The following is a 25,007-nucleotide window of genomic DNA, read 5'->3' on the forward strand; positions in this document are numbered from 1 at the left end:
CATTGGTGGCCTCCTATGCTTCCAGACACAACCAGGCCACTGACCCTCCTTACTGAGCTTGAAAGCACAAGCAGCTGTAAGGCACAAACACTGTGTAGAGGAAACTTATTGTTTGAATGGAAAAAAAATATTTAAAATACAATATATACTTATATAAAATATAAAAAATATAATAAAAATTATATTAAAATATATGGATGGATCTACTTGATCTCCTTTTGAAGTGCTTTATTATAGGCAGATTAAAAAAGAAAGCAAACAGAACTTGCTGCTCAGGGTGGTAAGCCTTTAGAAGTCAGTGCTTCTTAGAAAGCCCAACTCCTGCGCGTGCAACTGAATGTCTTTTATTCACGTGAAGCCACTCAGAAACACATAAAAGATGCGCTCAGCAGGTGAAACACACCGAACAGAAAAACAGCAAAACAAAGAACAACGCGGTTGGAAAAAGAAAAAAAAAAAGGTTGAAGAAGGGGTCTATCCTCCCGTCGGGAGCCGCGTGCGCGGAACTTGAGCGCGGCGTGGGGCTCCTCCCGGCCTCTCCCCGGGCGCGGCTCGGCGCATAGCCGGCGCCGCTGGGGCACGGCGGGAGGGGCGGGGAGAGGAGGGGAGGGACGGCGCGGCGCAGGTAGGCGGGCGGGGCCGGGCGGGGTGTCCCAGCGCAGTGCCCGGACCGGGCATTACCGAAAAGGGAAGGAGGGGAGGAAAAAAAAAAAAAAAGTAATTAAAGTCGCCGCTGCCGCCCGCGGTCCCACCCTCCCCACCGGCCGGCTCCTCGGGCAGACGGGAGGGGACAGAGGGAGACGGCCCGCCGTCGGGACACGCACTCCTCGCCGCTGCCCCGCCGCGCAGCATGGCCCGCGCAACCCCCCGCCTCGTCCTCCTCGGGCTCCTGGTGAGTGGGGCGGCCAGGCGTCGTTCCGCGCTGCTCCGCGGGCGCGCAGCGAAGGGAAGCGTTTGAGGGGTGGGATGCGGGCGCGGGTCGGTGCGGTGGAAAACGATGCTTCCGTCCGTTCCGTCCGATCGCCGCTTCCCCGAGCTGTTGTCTCTCTGGCGTGCGGTGCGCTGAGCCCCTCGGTGCGGTCCGTTGGGTCAGTGCCGTGTTTCCTGTACCTTGGATTAATTGCATTTATATTAGCGCATAGCTGTGGCAAGGCCTTTGTCGGGGAGAATCGAGGAGTTGCTCTTCTTTTTATTTCCTTTTTTTCCCTTACCCTGCATCACTGCTGTGGCCAGAAGCACGCAGTGATAGTTTGAGCCTGGAAAAAAGATATTTGGTAGCACCGGAGCATTGAATTTGTTATTTTTGGCCCATTAGATATACGCATTTTTTATGGAAGCTCTACTTCTCCAGACACGCTGTGCATTCCTGCCTTCGCTGAGATATTCATATTAAAACTCATAGAAATGCGGGTGAGTTTTACTCATCTGGCTAATTAGAAGGAAAACAAAATTCGCCTGTCACGTATGGGAGAGAAAGCCTGCACACACCCTAACCCCAAAAGCTGCTGAAGTGCCTTCTTTGTATAAAGTGAAAGGACGTGATAGCTGTCTTATACTTGTATTTTCTGTCTATCTTATCATTTAAACTTGTTTAGCCCTTTGGTAGCTCTTTGGATGACTGTCCTGGCTTACAATTTTAATGTTAGCCATTGCTGTTGCTGAAAATATCTTAGAACAACGTAGTTGTGTTATGTGACTTTGGTAATGTAAAAGTACCGTATTAGCCGGGACGGAGTTTTATCAAATATCTAATAGTAAGGAAAGTACCGACTAAGGCATACAGGTGTTTTATATATGCATATTTTTCTGTCTCTGTGTATACACATGCGTGTGTGTGTGTGTACATATATGTATAAAACAGCACAAACAGCTTTTATGATGCAGACACAACATTTAAATTGCTTTAATGCTATGTTTGCCCTCCCCATTTCAATTTAATTTTTCTGCTAATCTTAGTTTTTCTAAGGTTTGCTAATGCCTTAAAGATTTTCAAGTATTTTGATTTAAATTTTAATAAGAAAGAAGTCATTTTCAGAATTACCATTGGCTGTTTTCTTCTCTATACTTTTAATCCTGAAGATCTTTTTGGTAGACTCTCCTTTCTGCTGCGCTTTCATCCTGGAAGAATGAATGTACTTTAAAGACAGAATACATTTATTTACATTTTTCTCTGTTTCTCTGTTTAAGTGGCTGTGTGATTTTTTTTTTTTTTTTTTTTTTTAATTGCAATTTTAAAATGTGGATAAAAACTAGATCATTTATTTATATATAAAATCTGAAGTTGGGGCTAAATTACTCTGTGCTGAGGAATGTCTTTGTACTTCTATATGATCCTGGTAAGGAGTTCTGGTTATCTGCTCTTTGGTTAACAACACGCCATTTGAATTTTGAGGAGGACCCCGTTTTGTAACAGGTTATATGGGAGTGGTCTGCTGTCATCCACGTTTTATTTATGTCATATCTAATTGCCGAAGCGAGATTTAACCAGTTGAGAATGTGCTTTGAAGATGCAAAACGAGATGTGTTGTCATATGGGCTTAATAAGACACTTCTCCCTTTAATGTTCGGCATCATCGCGACTCCACCGAGTTAGAACTGGTTCACCTTTAATGCTCAGAGGCTTTGGCCCTGAACTGACCAAGAGTGCTGCAGGGGAAGTGTACTGCAGAGCTGTATTTCATATTTACAGGAAAGTAATTGCGTAGGTGATGTCTCCTAGTCTAAGGGAATCTTTGCAGCTGATGTCAGTGCTGTGATTTTGGGAAAACACCACAAATGGTGGACAGATGCAGAGCCTGGTCCTGTCCCCTGTCCAAAGCTCTGCATGCTGTACTGCCTGGTGGCTGCAGGCTGATTTCTGGACCTTCCCACTGCCTGTCTTTCAAAAAACAAAACGACAACAAACTAAACAAAGGCAACTTGAGTAACAGTAGTTATTATTCAAAATATGATGTAACTTTTTTCCCCCTAATTTCTTAATTCGTTTTTTTTTTTGTTTGTTTGTTATTTTATTTTTAGGTATCAAGCTTGTGCTGTGATGCTTGCAAGAAAGTCACTTTTCACGTTCCCTCTGTTCTCGAGGCCGACACGTTGGTTGGCAGAGGTGAGAAGCTGCAGGTGCCCATCGTAGCAGTGAAACATGGCCTCTTCTCTAGGGATGCTGTTAATACTGCAGGAGTGTTTTTTTTATTTAATGGAATGAATGGATGACTGCACACCCAGTTGAACAGCTGGATCAGCCTTTTTGTGGAGGATACGCCCTGTATTTGTTACAGGTTTGAACACTGGCTCTGGGCATCCATTTGACTTGTGCATAAATAACTCTTGTCAACTTTCAGCGTGCATTTTAAAACTAAAACGACATTTAATGCTTTCAGAATTCAGAGTTCTGGGGCAGAGTATTCAGATCAGTGCCTTAATATTCCAGAGTGCACCCATAACCCACAAAGTCATTTGAGGGAGAGAGTAATCATTTGGATAATGGGAAGGGAGAAAAGAAAGCAAAACCCAAAACACACAACCCAAAAACCCAGAAGCCGCTTGTGTGTGTGACCGGAGTGCGATTGGGCTGTGACATCTCAACTCTGCTGGGCTGCTCAGGGCACTTGAGGAGATGAATTGCAGAGGTGTCCTGCATGTACACTCCATTGGGATGGTTCGTCCGGTATTGGATTAGCACAGTGTGCAAGGGATGGAGAGTCATAGGGGAGACCGAAGGATACACCTTTTCATTCAGTATTCAGAAGGTGGCTTTTAAAGGTGTGGCATAGCAGCTGCTACATTCACTGCTGCTTGAGACTGAGTTTGAGGCCTCAGAGATGCCCTGTGTGAGTCCCAGGATAACAGAGGTGCACACTCCAAACCTGCATCCCCAATCCAGATTCTACAGTAGGACCAAATGCAGTGCACTTGTAATTCATTGCAATGCCGCTGCTTGGAAAATCTAGTTTTAAAAGTGAGAGTATGTTGACCTTACTGTTAGATTGTACAATGAAAGGTTGATATGGCAGTTCAAGTGTTTTCTGTGTTCTTGGTGTTTATATTTAAATAAATTAAACTTGATTTGAAAGTAAGCTTCACATTGTTACAGTGCTGTAAAAGCAATTGTAAACTTTGACCTTAAACTTTTTTTTTCCAGACTTTTAACTAGGAATGGAATGCTTGAATGGCGTTCCTTGAATGTTTATTGGGAGAGTAATCGTAGGATTGTGCCATGACAGTAGAATAAGGATTTTCTTCACTGAAAGTTTTGTATGTTTCTGACTTATGCAATATATATGAGAGACTATAAAGGAAAGATCCCACAAGGCAATGACATACTGAAGATAATGCTGTTTCACGTAATCATTGCAGACAAAACACCCATTTTGGTATATTTGGAAATGATATATATGATATACTTTAAGTGAGGAGGTGATAATTCTGTTCAGAACTAAATTTTCTTTGCATAGATTGACAAGGGAGTGGAGTACTGTTGCAACACTATAGAAAGGCTATGAAACATTTAACTAAGCAGTTAAATGAAGGACTTAGTATGGAGGAGGAAAACGAGCCATATTTAAAACTATGCTTTCCATCTGTTCTTACATTTTTTTGGAAATTTATTTTATTTAAAACATCATCTATTTATGTAGGGTGAAATTTTGAATCCAGTTTAGTCTTAGAGTTTTATAGCTGTAGAAAAACTGAAAAACTCAGTTTACTGTAATACCACTGAAGAATTATCGAGGCATGCTAGTACATAGTTCTCTTTATCTTAAAACTTTTTGGTAAAAAAAAAAAAAAAGAAAAAAAAAAAAAAAAAAAAAAAAATGAGAGAGAGAACAAAAAAGCCCCACCAAACCCAAACTATTTTATTTTGGCACTTGCTAAGAGGAAAAAAATATTTGATTCTAAAACATAACACTAACACCTCCATGTGTGTTGCGGAGTTGCTTTATCTAGAGCTTAGGAAAGCTCCTACATCTTTTTCAGTGTGCCAAAAGCTCCTACACTTTTTTCTGTGTACCAAATCAATCTTACTTTGTGCTTTGATGTTATTTAGGTTAATTATTTCTATCCTGATTTTGACCCTCTCCCCCCCACCTCCCAGTGTTGTGAAGAATTACTGCTTGGTGAACCAATTTTAGTGAAGTGTATTAAACTGTATTTAAGCCACAAATTTACAGCAAATGCTTTAAGTGTACCTGAGAAGTGTACTAAGATTACTTGACACTTCCTGTCAACTGCATGGGATTCTGTCTTGTAAATATTAATAAATTGTTCATCCATCATTTGTTCTAGAGTTAGTGTGTATCTCTCTCATCAGTCTGCCTCATAATTTAAAGACCTTTGTGCTCCCAAGGCTTCTAAATCACATAGGCCCAGTCAGTGTTTTCCTCCTTAGGGCGAATCTTCCAAGAAGTAATATCTCCCTTGGGAATTTGCATTAGTTAATATCTTCACTGATTATGTGGGGGGCAGAGCACAAGAGAAATGTAATACCCACTGATCCACTAATGAACGTGTCTGCAATGTTCATTGCATTTATATATATTAGTTTGTCTCCTGTTGCTTCAAGAATGCCACCAGTGTAGTAGTATCTTTTGGAGAGATGGGTATGAATCACCCATGTCCTTTAGGAAATACTTTCATAAGCGCAGTAGTGGAAATTTGTGTGAACTCATTCAGTGCTAAGTGCATGGATGAGTTCTAGAGTCTGTATTTGTACTGCTTAAATGCCAAATGACACGATTTTTAAAGAGGCTATGTCAGCAAATTGTAATTAGGGAATGATTTTTCTCTTTGAGATGCATCTTATCGTTTCACTGTTCGAGTTATTGTCTGAATCTTTTTTTCTTACAGTTGATTTAAATGAGTGCCTTCAGTCTGCAGAACACATCAGTTCCAGTGATGGGAGTTTCAAAGTTCTGGAAGATGGTTCCGTGTATACAACCTCTGCTGTTTCTTTATCTGATGATAAAAGGACTTTTACCATATTACTTAAAGATCTTCAAGAACATGTAGAAAAGAAAATACTTATTGACTTGGAGACAGATGAAAAAAAGGTGGGCCTCTAATTCTAAGGTACCTTCCTTCTTTGTGTGTTATTGTACAGAGTATGGTTTCATGTTGGGTGAACAGTTGGATTTTCAGAATTCAAATAATCAGGCAACGCAGTCTGCACTATGGTGTGTATTTGTGGCAGTTGCTGATTGCAGTGTCGATTGAATCAGCAGATATCCTGCTTGAAAGAGGGGATGCTAACAAGGAGCTTAAAAAGGAATGTCAAGAATCTTAAAAGCCATGTTTGAGGCGTTCAGGCAGATCTTGTTTAAAGTGAATGAAAAACCTCTTGGATTACTGTCACACATACAATCAGAAATAGAGATCTTGGAAAAATGGATAGTGTGAAAAAATGGGGTGGATGTGTGGGAAAAGCATTATGAAAGTTAAGCAAAAGTATACAGTTATATGGATATTTTCTTACCTGTCATTTTGACCCTCACACAGAAGACTAGGCATGCTAGAGATACAGTTCTCAAGCGAACCAAGAGACGATGGGGCCCAATTCCTTCTGTCATGATAGAGAACTCACTTGGACCTTTCCCACTACAAATTCAGCAGGTACATTTTATACAGATCTTAATTTTACAGTGCATCGTCCTTTTGTGTGATGATTATGATGTATGAAGAACAGAAGCGAGCAACTCATGTACTGTCCACTGATACCATTCCTCTTCCTCCTCTGTCTTGCTCTGTTTTATGTTTCTCGAGATCCTGTAGCTGAAATAACTTGTGATGGTAGTAGCAACTGGAAAGGTGCTACAGTTGTAAAAAGCAGAAAAGCATACTATGACCGGAGGGCTCTTCTGCTTAGAAATCAATGAATCTATGAAGCATGTAGTTTGAACAGGAAAATCTCCACAAAAATGCTATAACGTTACTTAGAAGATTTAGTAGAAACAGGGAAGATAAGATTTTGTCCACTTGTCTGTATACTTTCTGGAGTTCGGAGTGAATATCTGTAGAATTTAAGACTGAATATTGTTTGTGTTATTAGGAAGAGAACCGCCAGTATGTAAACAAGTAGACATGAAAGAGGAATACAAGAACTGTAGTTATCATTAATGCATCTGCCTTCTCTACATTACAGAATGTCTGGTAGCAGATACGTAAAGATGAGTGTAATAACAGAGTCTGTACAGAGCAATCATTCTGCTAATCTTATCTGCCTAACTTCTGGCTTTCAGTAGATAGGGGAAGTATTTGGGGAGGGGGTTGTCTGTAAATAGATAACTGCTGATGTTACCTCCTTACTGCTTGTAGTATGGTGTGGAGAGGCTATTTAAATTGGCATGTTCCTAGACTAAGCTATAGGTTGTTTTCTTTTTCCTTTTCCTTTTCTTTGCTTTTTTTTTTTTTTTTTTCATTTTCATCAATTACAAGTCATATTGTCAGTGAATGCATTGGAACTAAAATCTTTTGAGCAGAGACACACATAAGAACCATCTGTATATGAATATGTATGAATGCAGCGTTTTAAATAGTAGATTTCTAGATCAGAATTATATTTTTTCCATGCATGCTATCATTTCTTAAATTGTTTGATGGTAAATGTTTGAGTTTGAATTAACTACCTACCCCATGCACACACCTTATAAAGGAAGGCAGCTACAGGTCAGTCTGTTTCCCTATTCTGAGAAGCCTAAGCTGCTGAAGATGAAGATGAAGATGAAGACTGATAAATAGAGTTTTATTTTCGTCATTGAAAACTTCTGCTTCTGCGTATGTGATTGTGGGAAGTATTAGAGTGCTGCTGCTGTTTCACCCTGGGTTTAAAAATGTGTTCTTCGTAGGTCCAGTCAGATACAGCTCAGAACTACACCATTTATTATTCTGCAAGTGGACCAGGAATTGATCAAGATCCAAAGGGCTTGTTTTACATAGAAAGAGAAACTGGAAATATCTTTGCTACTCGTGCAGTAGACCGTGAGCAGTATCCAAGTTTTCAGGTACTGGGCTCCATAATGTAAATGTAGTTACATCCTTTATTTCTTATATTTTTTTATGTTGTGTGTGTGTGTGTGTGTGTGTGTGTGTGTGTGTGTGTGAAAGCTGGCTTACAACGGAGACATGGAGCAGACAGGATCTATGATCAGCTGTCTGTTCAGAGTGGTGTGTCTAGTGTTGGAGAGATGAAACAGATGACAAATACAGAAATAGCTGGTTATTCAGATCAGAGCTCTGCTTTTCACTGCCTGAGCTCTAATTACAGCATAGTTGCAGTGAGCTTTTGGATTTGCATTACTTCTAGGCAGAGTTTGAAGTCATCCCAGAGTTTTGCAGAGAGAGTTGAAAAGGTCTGCATAGAAAACAGATTGTGACAAATTCCAGATGGCTCTATTTTTGAGCTTACTATTTTGTTAACAGGGTAGAGTGCTCTCTCTGCTGGCTGAGAAGTGTAAGAACGCAGTTAGTAGAAACAGCTTCTGAATAGATGGGTAATTTTCACTACCTATTTTTGCATGCAACTAAAGAATGTTGTAACGGATAGATAGTTTTGCTGTTTTTCTTGATTGTGTTATAAGTAGCAATAATTATATCTGAATTTTGGGTAATGCTGAAGTTGTTTGAATGGTACATGAAAAATTGTGTTCAAAAGACTTGGAAGATATGCTTGACAAAATTGGGGTGGGGAAAGCGACTCAAATATTGCTAGTGAGGGAAGTGAAAAGTGGGAAGATTGGAAAACTGTTCAAGTTTTTGAGTTGCCATCACTTCCCCTTCCACTTGGTTGGTCTTGAGGAGGGCACAGTTGAAACGCTGCATTTCTTTTTCTTGACTCCATCAATTTTAAGAGTTGAAAGTGTAAGAGCTGAAAGTGTAATAACACTTCATGGTGCTTAAGTATGAGGTGAATTACTGAATTTCTGTCTTACAGATCATTTGCTTTGCAAGCACTCCAGATGGTTATTCACCGGAGGTACCCCTTGTGCATACAATCAGAATAGAGGACGACAATGATAATGCTCCATATTTTACACAGGATGTTTTTGAGTTTTGTGTCCCTGAAAACTCCAAGCCTGGTAAGAATTGTTTCAAACTGATCAGCGCAGTTACCATTACTTATCTCAATTATGTAGTAATGTGCTGTTTATTCCAGTTCAGTGGGATTGCCGAAGTAATATTTCTTTGCAGCAAAGACTGAATTTTCAAAGAGCAGCTCAAAAAAATTTTTTTAAATGAACAGAAATAAAAAAGCAAACAAACAAAAAAACCCATAAAAAAGTGAAAAGTAATGTGTCAAAGAGTTTTTTTAGAACAGAGATGATTCAGTATTCTTTAAGCAGAATAATAAATTCAGAAGATTTTTTTTTAATTTATCCACAGTGAACTGCCTCCATTAAAAGCTTTGATTGCAAAGAACAGCACAGAGCAACAATTTTAAAAGAATAGTCTCCTACACAACTAAGTTAGTGGTATTTGAAGGTGTGAAAAACTTTTGATTTAAGATTACTTGTGTTGGTTTTGAATTAAAGTAGGACACTTTCTGTCTGTGCAGCAGAAGATCAAAGAATGATAGAATTACCAACATTGGAAAAAGACTTGCAAGATCACCTAGTCCAACTGCCCACCTACCACAAATATTTCCCTACTAAACCATGTCTCTTAATACCACATCTAAATGTTTCTTGAAAACACATTAAAGGCTTGTTTCCACCTGTACTTGTAGAAGGGCAGGGATTTGCCTGTTGCTGAATTCAGATGTTATGAAGAAGAAAAGCAGGGAAAAAAGTTGGCCACAGAGAAGGAATGGAAAGATAGTGGTTTGCCATTCCCTTCCATTTACTGGACTGGGTGTATAGAGTGAGGAGAGTCTGACTTGTTTCACAAGGATGGCAGTATCTTCGCATTCACTCTCAAAGCATCAGCGGCATTTAATTCTCTGACCTCTTCTACTTTCAACTGGATGAATTATGGGTTAACAGTGAAGTCCAGACTGGGTAAACAACGTGCCCCAAGGGGCAGTGCTGCAATTTGGACTGTGTCAGAAATCACTGAACCTCCACTTCAGCTGTGTTTGGGATGTTCAGTTAGAAGTAGCTAAAATCTAGAGCATTTGTGTTTCTTTTGATTATTCCTTTGTCAATAATTGCAACATTGTTTGAGAAGGAGGAAGAAATAGAAGATTAAAATAGTCAATTTTACAGTATTATCATATTTTCCATACTACTTACTGTGTTTTCAAATCACTTGGATTTAAACCTAACAGATAGTAGCTGTTTTTACCAATCTGAAAGAGAAACACACCTTCAAGTAGTGTTTGCCTACTTGTAGATTTTTTTTTTTTTTTTTTTTTTTAACTTAAAATTGCTGTACTGTGTTCACAGGTGTGGTTGTTGGAACAGTGACTGCAGAGGACAGAGATGAGCCGTATACTCTGCATACTACTTTGAAATACCGCATTGTGTCTCAAGCTCCTTCAGTAACCCCAGCGTTTTCTTTGCATGGTGACACAGGTGTCATTACTGTGTTATCGCCACAGCTGGATAGAGAGGTGATATTTCCTGATGTATATTTAGCACTAGATTCAGTGCACACATCTCACTTCAATCCCTGGCATGAGAATCAATAGATAAAGCATTTATGTTGCCTCTTTCTTTGTCTATCCGAGTTTCTAGCTAACCTTAGTAGGGAATCTTTTGCTGTTCTCCTGTTCAACACTGAAGAGCTGACTATGGATTCTTACTCTCTCTCTGTTCATGAATCCCATGGCTACTCTTTCCTCCTAGTTAAGCTCCATGTGAGATGCTGCCTGCTTCTTTACAGGGAAGATGAACTAATTTTACTGCATGTAATCAGTCATCCTCCACTCAACAGAAATTTGTAAAACCTAAACAGTAATGCAGTGCTTCCTGAGATAAGTGCACAAAGCATTTATTGTTGTTAGATAGCTTTGAAATAAGGAGTATAGAGAGGTTTTACTTTTTATTATGTTGAGTTTTTTGGATAAAAGGTTACGTGAGAGATTGTTTGCATTAGAAAAACAGGCATATGTGATTAAAAATAATATTTCTAGCATAAGATAGATGTTCCATTAAAAAAAAAAAAACTGCTACAACCACATTTTTTTAGGATAAAAATAATTATATTCTAGAACATTTATGTTACTTCGTGGAGAAAATCCACATTAATAGTGAATTGCAAAATTGTGCACTTGCAGGCACATCAGGTACAGATTTTCTAGCAGGAGAAAAATGCAGTCACCAAATATCACTGTAACTGCTAAGGAAGCAGTCACAGTGACTGCTGAAGAACTTAAAGTTTGAAAAAGTCTACTTATCTTTTAATATTAAATCTATGAAGTGAAACAGGAGATCCTTTTTCTTTTACCCAGGAAACCTAATGCTTTCAGGTGTTCTGCAGTGGGGTTACTGTCTCGATTTGCAAGCACCTTCTTTGTGTCCAGCCCCTAATTTCCTAGGTTGCTCAGGTATTTGTAAGATTTTTTCAAAAAAAGACATTCTGTTGTTGTGATTCAAGTCACTGATTTGAGAGAAGTAAGCTTAATGAAAAGTAGCCACAGACTGAAAGTGCTGGAAACGTGGAGAATGCTCTGCAGGGGGGAATGAAAGAGAACAGACATTTGAGTCCTCCAAACTATCAGATACTGGGAAACAAAGGTGCTTGTGAATGTTCTGGAGAGCTTTATTTGATGCAGGATATAGCTTATGCTTTCTAACAGATTTTGAACTGGGTGCTGCTCAGCACTATTACACTCATTTTCCTACTGGAATTGTAGGGAAGATGCTTCAAACTCAGTCCAGTCCCCTGCAAAATACAACAGTGCACTCTGGAGCTGAGTTGCAGAACAGGAATGAAACACTTATTTCTGTTGTGTTTAAAAAAAAAAAAAAAATCAAACTTCTGTCTACTTTTATTCTTTTCAGCTGGTGTCCACATACACTTTGCTAATAGAAGTGAGAGATATGGCAGGTCAGCCTTTTGGTTTGTGCACAACAGGGACAGCTATCATTAAGATTGAAGACACAAATGACAATGCACCAACTTTTAAGCAGTTGCAAGTAAGTCTTCATAAATTAAGTGTCTGTAAAGGGTGAAGAAATTATTTTTATCACTTCTCTAATTTCCTCATGGATATTCCTTCAAGTATGATTCTGAATATCTTAAGACAGTTGATGCCAACATAAGCCGTTGTGAATGCCATATTGGTTGTTACATTGTTTGGTAATTAGTTGTTGTGAGTCAATAGTCTTATATGACCATTGGGAGAAAGCTAACATGAGTAATTCTCTTCTGCAATGAGCTATCATAGGAATCTTGCAATTTGACCATAGTATGATTCTGTGATTTTTTTTATTTTTTTATTTTTATTTTTTTTTTTTTTTTAAGGGGTAGGGGTGGAGGGCAGATTGACTCCTAAGCATTTTCATGACCCCATTACCTTCGACCAGCCTCTGACTGACTCGTATTAATGTCAGTGAAGTAGATGCAGAGATTTTCATTTAATTATTTTCCCTTCTTCATTCACATTTTAACATAAAAAAAAATGTTGACTGCTAGTTTTCAAAAGTTTTTGCCAGGAAACAAAGCTGACATTTAATTGCTAGGTTAATTTCTCTTTTTAGAACGTAGTATATCTCAATAAGCATATATACAGCTGAAATGCTGTAGGATACGATATGAAAATGGATAAAATACAATATTGAAGAAGAGCAGGTCACTATCTATGAAGAATACACATGCATAATCTTTTCTTCCTGCTACTGTAGAGCATCATCAATAATATTAATTCAGAACCACTCTTATCCTGCTTCTTGAGCTTGCACAGAATGGCACAGCTCTTAAAAAAATAAAAAAATAAAAATATAAATTTTATATATATATATATAAACCTTTTGTCCATTGTCATTCAAGTAGAAATGTATTTTGCCTTTCTTCAAGTTCTTATGACTTGTTTATATATATATTTTTTTTATTTAACCTGTGGCATTTTTTAAATGCTGTTCTTAATTACATTGTACACATATGCTCATCTGCAGCTCAAGAGAACTGTGCTCATTTACATTTCCTGGAAGGAGAATTCCAGGCTTTACGTTATTGATAGCTGGGAGTAAGGGAGCTACACTGGCAGGTTCCTGTTTCAGTCAGTGTGTGAGGAAGATGTGGGGGAAGTACATTAATGCACTGAAATGAAATAAGTCATTGTACCAGTGTGGTAGATTGGCTCTTCGAGTTTAAGTCCAGTATTGTGGTCTAAAGTTTTAAATACAGTGTTGTTCACTCCTGAATTGTTGAGTGGTGTTCTGTGATTTAAAATTAACTATCTTTCTTTTGATAACTCCAAGTATGAAACACAAGTGGAAGAAAACAGAGTGAATGTAGACATCCTGAGAATTTCTGTTGTTGATGCCGATGAGTTTGGGGCACCTGGCTCCACAGCTGTGTATGAAATTATAAGAGGAAATGATGACCATACCTTTGAAATTACAACAGACAGAAACACAAATGAAGGAATACTTTGTGTTGTTAAGGTAAGTCAAAATAGGACTTTGTAGAGCAACATTTTTGTCTTTGGGTGTTGCTTTTAAAGCCAATAATGTAGATAATAAGTGATAAGAGTAGAGAAGCTATCATGTGTTTTTTGTTACTGATAATCACTGAAATTTTTCATTTGGGTTGCTAGAGTTATGGTACTATGGTTAGGTTTCAGTTAGATTTTGATCTTTGAGGTCTTTTCCAACCTAGCAATTCTATGATTCTGTGATAAAGCTGTGTCTGTATTTTCTTATATCTATCTTAGCTCTGTAGTAGACCAGAGTGTATTATAACTTCAGGATATAGATAACTTTATTAATGGCATAAGATGTCCTTAGACAATGTATCTGAAGAATTGCATTTGCAGATAACTACTCATCAGCCCTACAAATTAAGATGTATTTGCAGCATATGCTGTCTTACTGGGAAATAAATGTAGGTGCTGGCATGAATCATGATTGACTTGTGCTGGAAAGAAAATATGGCCAGTTAGGTCTGGGAGGAGAAAGTCCTTCCACACATCTAGTTCATTTTTCAGTTCTGTTGGTAATTCACTAGCAGAATATTCATCTAAATATGCACGGTGATGCTCATTATCTTATTAGGGACTGTTTCTATCAAAGAAAGTTCTTTCTTTGATAAATTCAAAACATGACTTGTTTTATGGTTATTGTTCATATCTTGTCCTTTTACTGTGTCTTAAGCTGGATGCTCCACAGCGATACCTGATTTATTTTGTGAATAAGTTTTACACACAGTTTTACTTACTTAATAATAGTTAAGAGAAAACAATGCCAAGTTTTATATTGGTTTGAAGTGGGAGGGGAAAACGTTTGTGTGTTTGTGTATGTATATGTGTGTATCTTTGTTTCAGGGGCTGGATTATGAAAATGCCAAGCAAAGGATCCTCGTGATTGCAGTCAACAATGAGGCACCCTACATGCTGGCACCACATTCACAACAAGTTGTTCAGAGCACCTGCACTGTTACAGTGAATGTCCTAGATATAGACGAGGGGCCGGTGTTTAAACCCTGTTTCTTCCGCATGGATGCTAGTGAATGTGATGACATTGGGACAAATATTGGGAAATATCTAGCAGAAGATCCAGAAACTGGAAATAGCGAAGGCATCTGGTATGAAACGCTGTTGTCTACTAGTTTATTTGGAGTAAAGCAAGGAGGGGTATGGCAAGGGGGAATGTTGGTGTGTGTGTGTGTATACATGCATTTGTGTAGGCATGTGTGTATATGTAAATATACATGTGTGTGTATTTGAGATCTTCAGCTAAACATCAAAATCATTCTTAACAGCTACAAAATACCACCTGGACAGTGTAACTGGGTCAATATTGATGAAAAATCAGGTGAAGTCAGAACTGTTAGAGTCTTGGACCGAGATCTAGGAGAAGTCAAACGAGGCCAATGCAATATCACAGTCCTCGCAATAGATAGAAGTGAGTACTAAATGTTTTCATCATCATTTGTACTTTGTGGAAGAATTTCATGTGCAAATTTAACATAGCTACAGCTACATTGATTCAGACATGATGTGCACTTAGTTTGTTGTCTTACTTTTGGGATGACTCTATTAATTGCTTAGGTAATATTATTACCCTTATATATCCAATGGCAGGAGTTATTTTTAGCCTTTCTGTGCTAAAACATCAGCAAGAATAAAAAGCATACCTTGAGAAGTTGCTTTACAGCTAGGTATCATAACTGTCTCTGAAGCTTGGATATTAAGATTACATGTAAACTACACCAACTTAAATTGCTTAGAGATTCTGTTGTACATACATACATCATGCTTATTTTATATACAGTTAGGTATTCCCGGTGATACTTTTAAGAAGTAAATTTGATATAATTTCTTTATAACATACAAGCATTTCTGATTGTTAGATTAGAAAAAAAAAGCAGATTAGGATGGATAGATTCAGTTCTTACATGTAAGTTTTGGTAATAAAGTGCACTTCATGGCTGAAAGAAGCATACTTGTTTCCAGGGGAGGGAGGAATGTTGTAGGGAAGCAGAAATACTGGAAGTCTTTCTGCTTTTGTCTCTCAGTTTGTCATAGCCTCCTTTACCTTGTTTCTTTTACCCTTCTTTTCTCATCCTCCTGTTAGAGCAGTGTATGTACTCACGTAAGATGCCTGTGAACAGCAAAACAAACTCTGTCCACACACAAAACATGGAATTTTGGGACATCTTAATTTGGTAGTACTCTTTCTGTTTGTACCAATACATGTTGGTGCAATTAACTATGACCAGATTACACAGCTGAAAAGAAGCAATTTTCAAAGCAAGTCAAGGAATTTCTGTATGGGATCCTGAACTACGTAAAAAGATGCACTTCACCTTAAGGATTTGATAATTCAGATTTCTATTTTTATATTTTTCCAGTGCAGACTTAACTTGAAAAATCATCCTGTCTTTCTCACCCATGAGAGAGGACAAACTTGCAGTTGCAGACTTTCTTCTACCTTGTTCCATCTTTCCTGTTTCTTTTCTCTCCTTTACCCACTCGAGGATAGCACATGAATGACACCAACTGTCAATTTTTTCTGTGTCACTAGAAAATACAAGTTCCTTGCCAATCTTGCAAGTTTCTATTTTTCTTTGTTTTATTCCATTTAGCAGTTTTCGACAAAGTGATCTGTTGTATGACCAGTCAAGCAAAGATGAGAAGTGGCCAAAAAAACCAAAAAGGCTCTCTCTGCTTTAGGCCAAACCCGTAGCTGCTTTCCACCTTCTCAGCTTGGCTGTTGCAGTTAATGATACTTCGTTGTGAAATTAGGACTAGAAATAAAGAAATGAATGAATTATTAGTATTAAATAGTAAAATAATTATTTTTATCTCTTAGATGGCAAAACAGGCACTGGAACCCTTCAGGTTGTCATCCAGCCTTGCAACAGGAATTATCCACGAATTCTTACAACTGACTATATAATGTGCAGAGACAGAAAACCAATCTGCCTCAGTGCAGGGGATGAAGATGAGACTTCTTACAGCATGCCCTTAGTTTATCGCATGACTGACCGTAGCATGGGTTCCATGTGGAAGATAACACGGCACAATGGTATGTTGGGACTTTCTTCTCAGTTTTATTTCATCCTTCAGCCGTGGTCACTGGCCACTTATTTTGCTAAGCAGAGCAATAAACTAAATGGATTTTGCTTCCCCCTGAATATGGGAATTGAATTATGAGAATATGAGAATATAATTGAATATGGAGAATATGAATTATTCTCATTGGTATAGCAACAAAATCAAAGAATGGAGGAGGTATAAACTGAGATTTGGATTAATTTTTTCCAGTTACTGGAAGTGCTTTTAGTATGTGTCAGTTCTGCTGACAGTCTTTATTAGCAGACGTAAACAGTGTCATTTACTTCAGTGAACTGTGTTGACTTCATAGTTCTAAGTTAAATGTTTTTAGGAGGATATATAAGGGTTTTGCTTTTCAAATTTAATGTTTAGAAAGTGTGGAAAGTATAATTATTCATAATATCACATTCTGCATGCAGTTAGTGTCAATACTGATCAATCAAAACCAGCTTTAAACTAACTAATACGGATTTGATACTGGCTTAACTGTAAGAATGAAAGATTATGTTTAGAGCCCAGATGTGACAGTGGGGTTTCAGATACACAGTTAACACTATATCTTGATGTTTTTGTTTTTGTTTTTTTTTTCCCCAGAAAAGTCTGTGTATCTTTCACCAAGGGGTGATATTCCATTTGGAACATACACTATTCCTGTCAGCGTATCTGATAGTTCAGGAAGGCAAGGAATCAGTGAAATTACAGTTAACTACTGTGATTGCGTTACTCCAAGTGATTGTGGAGCTGCTCGTAGTGCTGGGAGTGTTACTCTTGGTGTATGGGCCATCCTTGCAATGATCTTGGGATCACTGCTATTGCTGTGTAAGTACACTTTTTATTTTACCAAGTGCAAAACGCTTTGTCTGCTCAAACTTGATTCAGGCATCTTTGTGTGACTCTTCTGTAACTCTAATCAGTAGTTTACTGCACGTACTCTGTATCAATATCAAAGGCTTCTAGCTCTCATCTCATCCCATAGTTCATGTGTGTGGCTTATTATTCTTATAAGAACACTTTACGATGTTCTATGTGTTCATGTTAGAAGATCAAAAAACCGTGTTCTGCATTTTAACCAGAAGGGGGTGGGGTATGTAGCAATTACTGGATCCTACTGTCAGGTAAGTATTGCAGTTTGTTCATGGGGAAGTTTACAGCTTGCTTTGGCATGCGCATTTCTGTTTGTAAGAATGCGGAAATCAATTTCCTAACTTTTTTTGTAATCCTTAATGCATCCTGGATTAAACCATAGAGTCTGAGACACTGTGTTTAACAAGAAGTTTTACAAGAGCCAGCATAATGTTGGAGGACAAGTTAGATTTGTCCATAGCGGAGTAAACCCCTGAGTGCATTTTGTGTTACTGAAGTTGCTCAGGGACAAAGATTCTGAGCAAGTCAATACTGTTGTTAACCAGTGAGATGGCCTCTCTGTTATGCATCATTGTCACAAAGTTGTTGTGTTGTTTTTTTTTTTATTTACCAGATTCTGATGTAGGCCAATTAATATCATCTCACTTTTAATGACATGGGGACATGCTATAGTACCAGATGATTCAAAGTGTTGTTGTTTTGTTTTTTTTTTCCCTATTAGTGGGAAAATTGCTGTGCTCCTTCTCAATTTCAGCTAGTCATTCTTAATTAGATACATCATTTGGACCTGCTCACTTGTTTGAGGTCAGATAGTTCCGTGTTTTATCTAAATGAGTCAAACTCCTGAACTCATGGCACAGCCAGGAGGGAATAGTCAGATGTGAGGATGCAGAATAGGGGAGCAGTGTGAGATGTTGAGTAGCTTTTTGTCTCTGTTCCTTGAATGCATCCGTCCAAGATATACCTGTTGCTTTTTTATGGTTAGACTTTACCCAGTGTAGTCAGTGCTCAGTGTTTTTACGGTTTTGTCTTCACATCTGCCAGCACTAAGAGGTGACCCACCAGAATCACTGGTGCAAATCTTGCTGATAGCTGCAGCAGCTAAATGAGCTTCAGAGAGGTTCCTAGGCAATTTCCATAGAAGCTTATATATTTAGAGAGGATTTCTCTGTGAACAGTTAAGCAGAACTGATTTATTCCTTGTGGATTTCTTTATTCTTAAGCTAAAAACTGGTGACAGTGTTGTCATTATGGAATCATAGAATAGCCTGGGTTGAAAAGGACCATAATGATCATTGAGTTTCAACCCCCTTGCTATGTGCAGGGTCACCAACCACTAGACCATGCTCCCCAAAGCCACATCCAGCCTGGCCTTGAATACCTCCAGGGATGGGGCATCCACAACCTCCCTGGGCAACCTGTTCCAGTGTGTCACCACCCACTGTGTGAAAAGCTTCCTTCTAAGATCTAAGATATACCTTCCCTGTCTCAATCTAAAACCATTCCCCCTTGTCCTGTCACTATCCACCCTGGATAGTTGTTCCCACTCCTGTTTTATGTGCTCCCTTCAAGTACTAGAAGGCAGCAATGAGGTCTCCCCAGAGCCTTCTCTTCTCTAAGCTAAACAAGCCCAGTTCCCTCAACCTTTCTTCATAGGAAGGATGCTCCAGCCCTCTGATCGTCTTAGTGGCCCTCCTCTGGACCTGTTCCAAGAGTTCCATGTCTTTCTTGTGCTAAAATATTTGAATAAAATATTTAGTTCTTTGTTTTGGAGGGGTTTAATTGCTCTTGATTCTTTTATAGAAAATTATTTCTATCTGAGTCTTACACATAGTATTTCTGTAAAAACAGAAAATTGAATTCAAGGTATAAAGTAAGATCACTCTGATTCTGATCACTCTGTAACATACTTGAAATCTTTCAGGATTCCTGTCATCCTTTCTGTGAAGCAGAACTTTCTGATACTGGGACCCTCAGCCCCATATTTTCTTATGGCGTAATTTGACACTGCATATCCACATACAAAAAGTGTATGCTGTACAATGTTCTCATATAGGCATAAGACATGATTTTTCAACTAGATTTTGTTTTTGCATTTTATTAATGTGAAATGTTGCAGACTCCATTTTTGTAAAGCTTGCATTTATTCTGGGGAAACCAAAATACATTTTACAGTTCAACAGTTTCACTATTGTGAAAAATCCAACACTTGAAAAACTGTGTGTATTTGTACACTTTGGAATATGGGCATTTTCATACATGGTATTATTTTTTAATGACATGCGATACGTAAGCGTTTAGGCTAACACAACAAAATTTGCTTTCAGACAAAAGTAGGTAACTGTGTCGAGGTAAACTTCATAGCATCTTCCTCACATTTCTTCTTTGTAGTAATCCTAATTACAATTTGTGGCTGTTGTGGTGCTGGGGTAATGCACAGGCAAGTGACTGATGATTGTGCCAATCACAACTTAATCATTTCAAATACAGAAGCTCCAGGAGAAGAAGTGATGGTAAGTTGTCCGTTTACTTCAATGTAGAAAAATGTAATGATGCCATTGTGTTTCAGTCTGAGGAGAGACCTATCAGCCAGTAAGTGTTTTAGTAATGGAAATAAGCAATGAATGCGGGGATCATTTATATGCTTTGGTATTTTAGAAGAATTTGTGAATTCTTACTTCAGGCAGAGTTGTTAGCACTGTATATATTTAAGATAAAGTTTTTTGTTGCAAAAGCTGCTTCTTGGGTACTAACAGTTCTAAAGAACTTTAACTGTTGGGTTGGAAGTTCCAGGTAAATATTATAATGTCACTTTTTGAAATGAGATTAGATGGGAGTTTACTCTTTTGCCCATGTTGAATGCCTGCAAAACATTGTTGCTATTCCTTGGAAAAGGAATTTTAAATTTAGCATGAAATCATTGTGAGTAATCATATCCCTTCTCTTCTGTCCTCCACCGACAAAGTGATTTCTTTAAAAAACATTGAGCTTATTAACATGAAAACCAAGAAAATATCTCCTAATGATGACAAATGTCAATTTTGTTACTGCTTATAAAATATAATGTAGTATGTACTTTTTGTGATTGCATACTAATTTCTCCTTTTTTTGTGATATGCAAACTTTATGAATAAAACAGAATGAACTTCTTCATATGACTGTATATCTGATGTAATGAGTTACAGGTGGTTGACTTTGCAAACCAAGCATTTTGTGTAATTGTAAGAAACTAACGTGTGGGTTATAGTGCATCTTTCATCAGGATAATGGTTGAGTTGTGGGATCTACTTTCATATCCAACTACAGATTTTCTTCCCATCTTAATATCTTTCTCTGAAGACTCTCTTATTGATCTTCATAGACTTCAGTTCTAATGATGGCTTATTGTTCAAAATGTCACTGTGCAGAACTGAGCATTTCAGTTTTTAGCATGGAGAGTTTCTGATTGCTGTCTTTTTAATTTAAAAAATACAGTAAAAATAATAATGAAAACAAAGGTTTCTCCACTGTTAACATCTTTTATTAGGATCACAATATAATTCCTCTACAAACTACTGATCAAGTAGGATGTGGAATAAAAACAGGAGATCAGCAAGCATTTGAAATGGTAAAAGGAAGAGGGCATACCCTGGAATCGGTCAGAGGAGGTGGACATCAGACGTTGGGATCAGTCAAAGAAGGAGGAGGAGGACAAACTATGGTGGACACCTGTAGATACTCCTATTCAGAATGGCATAATTTCACACATCCTCGTTTAGGAGAAGTAAGTATTCCAACAACGGTTTCCTAGAGTGTGGGCTATGATCAGTGTATGTAGACTTCTCAAGAAAGACATTTGGGCTAGAAAGGGCTTTGGTTTTTGTTTGTTTTTTTTTTTTATTTTTAGTTTGCTTGTTTTTCTTTACTTTTGCTTGTCTGCATCCTGTTTTTGCCCTCTCAGAAAGTCCTTTTATATATTTTGAGACATAAGCATAGATAACTTTATTTTCCTGGCTTAAATTGTAAAAGGTATGCTTTTTTTTTTTTTATTAGAAGATTTAACTTCATTGATAATAATTACTTAAGCTTTTATGAGTTTATTTTTGTTAATTTGTTTGCTTTTATTCTAACTGCTTGCTTGTGCTAACTTACACCATGATATTTATCTTAGCAATGGTGTAGGAATTTACGTACAACATTTGAAATGTAGTTACTCCATGCTTTGGGGATCAAAAACTCACTCTCACTACTTGTCTAACTACTTTTATGTATCAGTTGTTCAGTTTTGAGAAACAGGTTCTTCCTCTTCTATTGTTACATACATAATTAGTAGAAATTATTTCTTTATTAATATTTATATTTTATAATCTTAATGATATAGACCAATCATGTGCATTTTTTGTATGTAGGAATCCATTAGAGGACACACTCTGATTAAAAATTAATCAATGAAAGGTAAATCAAAAGAAAAATTATTTTTCTGCAATACTTTTAGAAAAACAATTTAAGAAAGTAATAATGTCTTCTTTTCCTATACAGAAGGTGCATCTATGCAGACAGGATGAAGAACAGAAACATTCTGAAGATTATCTCCTTTCATATAACTATGAAGGAAAAGGATCCTTGGCTGGTTCTGTAGGCTGCTGCAGTGATCAGCATGAAGAAGAGGCACTTGACTTCTTAGATCAACTGGAACCCAAGTTTAGGACATTGGCAGAAACGTGTATAAAAAGATAAACATGTTTTTCGTGGTGCTGAAAAAAACTGTAAATAAGTGGCAGTCCTACTTTTGTGATATTAGGTATTTTGGAATTGAATGCAACAGATTCTTCCACCTCTTGCTTTCTGGGGGAAAGGTTTATCCAAATTAATTTAGTGAATGTAAGTAACACATTAAATGTACGGCATATTTTTTTTTTTATACCTACTAGACATCAAAAGTAAGGGATTCAGAACATCTTTTTCTTTAGACTACGTTCATAGAGTAATACTATTTTCCATTTAGTTTTTACTTCCTATTCTTTGTGGTTGCTTAAAATGCGAAACTTAGTGCCGTTAACGATTGTTTCGTCCTTGAAATTTTACTTTTTTTTTTTTTTGCTTTGGAGAAGGAAAACTTTTCTCTCTGTTTCTTTGTTTTCTTATAGATCTGTAGAAATAAAACCAAAGATATTACTGGTGGATATCAAATACCTTGTTAATTTTTAACGTATGAACCAAGCATATGTGAGATACAAAACATTTTCTCATGTTAAAATAAAAAGATACTGATGACTACACTGGAAAACTTTATATTTTGATTGAAAGTTAAATATATATATTGTACATATGTAAAATAATATTCAAAAATATATTTTTCTCCTAATGGGTTACTACCCATCAAACTTGCTATCCTAAGGGATTGATGGCATCAACACATAGGATATCAGCATTGTATGCGCATTTATATTTTTCTTTTAAGGAAATAAAAAGTTTTAAAAAAAAAAAAGAAACAAGGGGTAACTATTGTACTTAAAGTGAATGCAAGACAATTCTCATGTTTACTTGATAGAAGTTCGTACCTCAGTTTCTTGTGAGTTTTAACATAGTATCATTACAGAAATGAACATTGCCAAGAGTTTTGTCCAGCGTAGTTACCTCTACCTTCTTTACTCCTCTAGTTGTGGACATCATGAGACTTTCTTTCTGTAAGTAGAACTGGCAGAAGATGCAGCCCGAATGGTCTGAACATGTACTCATTAATAATGTGTTTTCGAGGTAGCTCTACTTCAGATGCAAAGATACGCTGCGATAAGGAGTCTGTTCAAAGTGCGTTATGCAGTGGTTGTAAAGGTGTGCATTCTACAGTTCTCTGGCAGAGATCATCTGAATCCCAATTGTTATTTTTAGAGATAAGCATACATATAAACTGTATGTTTTGTATGTACTTGTATCTTGAATCTGTAATGCATATGGCAAATGACAGTAGAGTGATCCGAGTGTTGTCATTAATCTATTTCTGGAATTCAATTTCTGCTTTTTAAGGTTTTGTATGTTTTTAATAATTGCACTCCTGGTTAAGTAATATGTCCTCTGCACTCTGGGAATTCTCTTGTGCCTTGAAAGAATGTCTTCCTGTCTATGAGTAAAACTTATTGCAATTACTTATCATTGTTTTTGTAATTCTGCTTTTAGCACTTGCTCCATAAACATATGTCTTAGATACTTCTAAAAATTTACTATAGTTTATTATCTAGAGAAGAAATTACTTTGTACCAACAAATAATCACGTTGCTGTGAATTTCAGTGCACAGCTGCTGCTGATTTCTAGTGATTGCAGTTTGTTCCATAAGTTCATAAAGTCTAAAATAATACTTTTAAATCTAGTATCATGCTGTAAATGGGCTTCAGGCAATTTCTGGTACAAACTAGCTGTTGTTAATAATGTTAAATACATTTTAGTGTTATTTCAAATTGGAGATGAATTACAACTGCTGCCAGTGAGTGGTAAGAGTGACAGTTACCAATGGCAAAATTTTAGATGAGAACCATGATGTCCAGAACTTAGTTTAAAAAAAAAAAAGTTAACATTACTCATGCAAACACTACTCTTCCTTATCAGTAATATAAAGTTTTGCTATACGTTATCCATGGTTAGGCAGATCTGTGGCTGGTATGAGTCAGGATGGCACTGCTGATGTCAGTGGAGCTGTGTTGATTGATTACCAGTGAAGATCTATCTCCTACTGATGTTCTCACTTTCAGTCTTGTATCTTCACTTATTAGCTACACACTTAAGGTGATGTCAATATCCTTCCTTTCCTCCCCTTTTATTATTATTATTTTTTTCATGATATATGCATCCTGTAATTCAGGATAACCTAGGAAAAATAATGAAATATGCTCTTTGAAAATTACTTTTGGGGTGGGATAGAAAAACCTCTAGAAATAATTTCTTTCCTCATAAAATATACTAGTAGTGCTACTTGAAAGGAATGGACCAAATTTATTTGAGCTGAAATTGACTTCCATGCTTACTAGCTTTAGAGTTAAAGTAATAACTTATTGAAAGTAAAACAATGTTTTATACTCTAATTTACATTAAAGATATATTTTTATTTTTTCTTTTACATTTCAACAAATGTAATAGTTTATTCCAAATGAATTAACTAAACAGAACGGACTGTATTAAACAAAGAGTAGAAAGGTAATTGAGATGCTTTAAAATGTTAACTATAAAAGGTTTTCAGTGCATTTTTCAATCATGTGACTGGAGACTTAGTACATCACATTAAAGTTTACAAATACGGATTACCAAATAATATTTGTATAAAACGTACAAATGAAATATTGTAAAATGCATAATCTACTGGTAGTTATTGTCTTGAATTGCATTAAAAATTGTGAAAATTGGTTTTATTCAACTAGATCACATCTAAACTACCTAGTTGTGCAAGCAATGACATTGTTTTACTATTTTGTACAACAGCGAGAAATACATTTTTGCAAAATAAAAGGAACTTCCACAAAAAGA

At 37.1% G+C, this 25,007-nt stretch overlaps 1 protein-coding gene across 2 annotated transcripts; it reads left to right on the forward strand.

The window, feature by feature from the left end:
• The first annotated feature begins 787 nt into the window (after window positions 1–787).
• LOC122155106 (desmocollin-2-like) lies at window positions 788–25,007 on the forward strand. Of its 2 annotated transcripts, none has more exons than XM_042808863.1 (16): window positions 788–892; window positions 3,019–3,103; window positions 5,845–6,047; window positions 6,493–6,606; window positions 7,839–7,994; window positions 8,924–9,068; window positions 10,374–10,540; window positions 11,934–12,068; window positions 13,353–13,538; window positions 14,417–14,676; window positions 14,854–14,996; window positions 16,407–16,622; window positions 17,246–17,470; window positions 19,907–20,028; window positions 21,042–21,278; window positions 22,034–25,007. In XM_042808863.1, the coding sequence occupies exons 1-16, from the start codon at window positions 851–853 to the stop codon at window positions 22,229–22,231; spliced, it is 2,634 nt and encodes an 877-aa protein (XP_042664797.1). In that variant the 5' UTR covers window positions 788–850; the 3' UTR covers window positions 22,232–25,007. The 2 variants fall into 2 exon arrangements, with proteins under 2 accessions (XP_042664797.1, XP_042664798.1); XM_042808864.1 differs by having other exon boundaries at window positions 6,496–6,606.

The sequence above is a fragment of the Centrocercus urophasianus genome, unplaced genomic scaffold (assembly GCF_019232065.1).
Source record: "Centrocercus urophasianus isolate 14NV4802_14NV808 unplaced genomic scaffold, USGS_Curo_1.0 seq_11, whole genome shotgun sequence".
Taxonomy (NCBI): Eukaryota; Metazoa; Chordata; class Aves; order Galliformes; family Phasianidae; genus Centrocercus; species Centrocercus urophasianus.

Bases quoted from the DNA above. Each gene is read 5' to 3' on its own strand.
- LOC122155106 (XM_042808863.1), top strand. From the start codon at position 851: ATGGCCCGCGCAACCCCCCGCCTCGTCCTCCTCGGGCTCCTG. The intron at 6,048-6,492 runs GTGGGCCTCTAA...ACCCTCACACAG, and splicing joins TGGAGACAGATGAAAAAAAG to AAGACTAGGCATGCTAGAGA. The intron at 17,471-19,906 runs GTAAGTACACTT...TCTTCTTTGTAG, and splicing joins GGGATCACTGCTATTGCTGT to TAATCCTAATTACAATTTGT.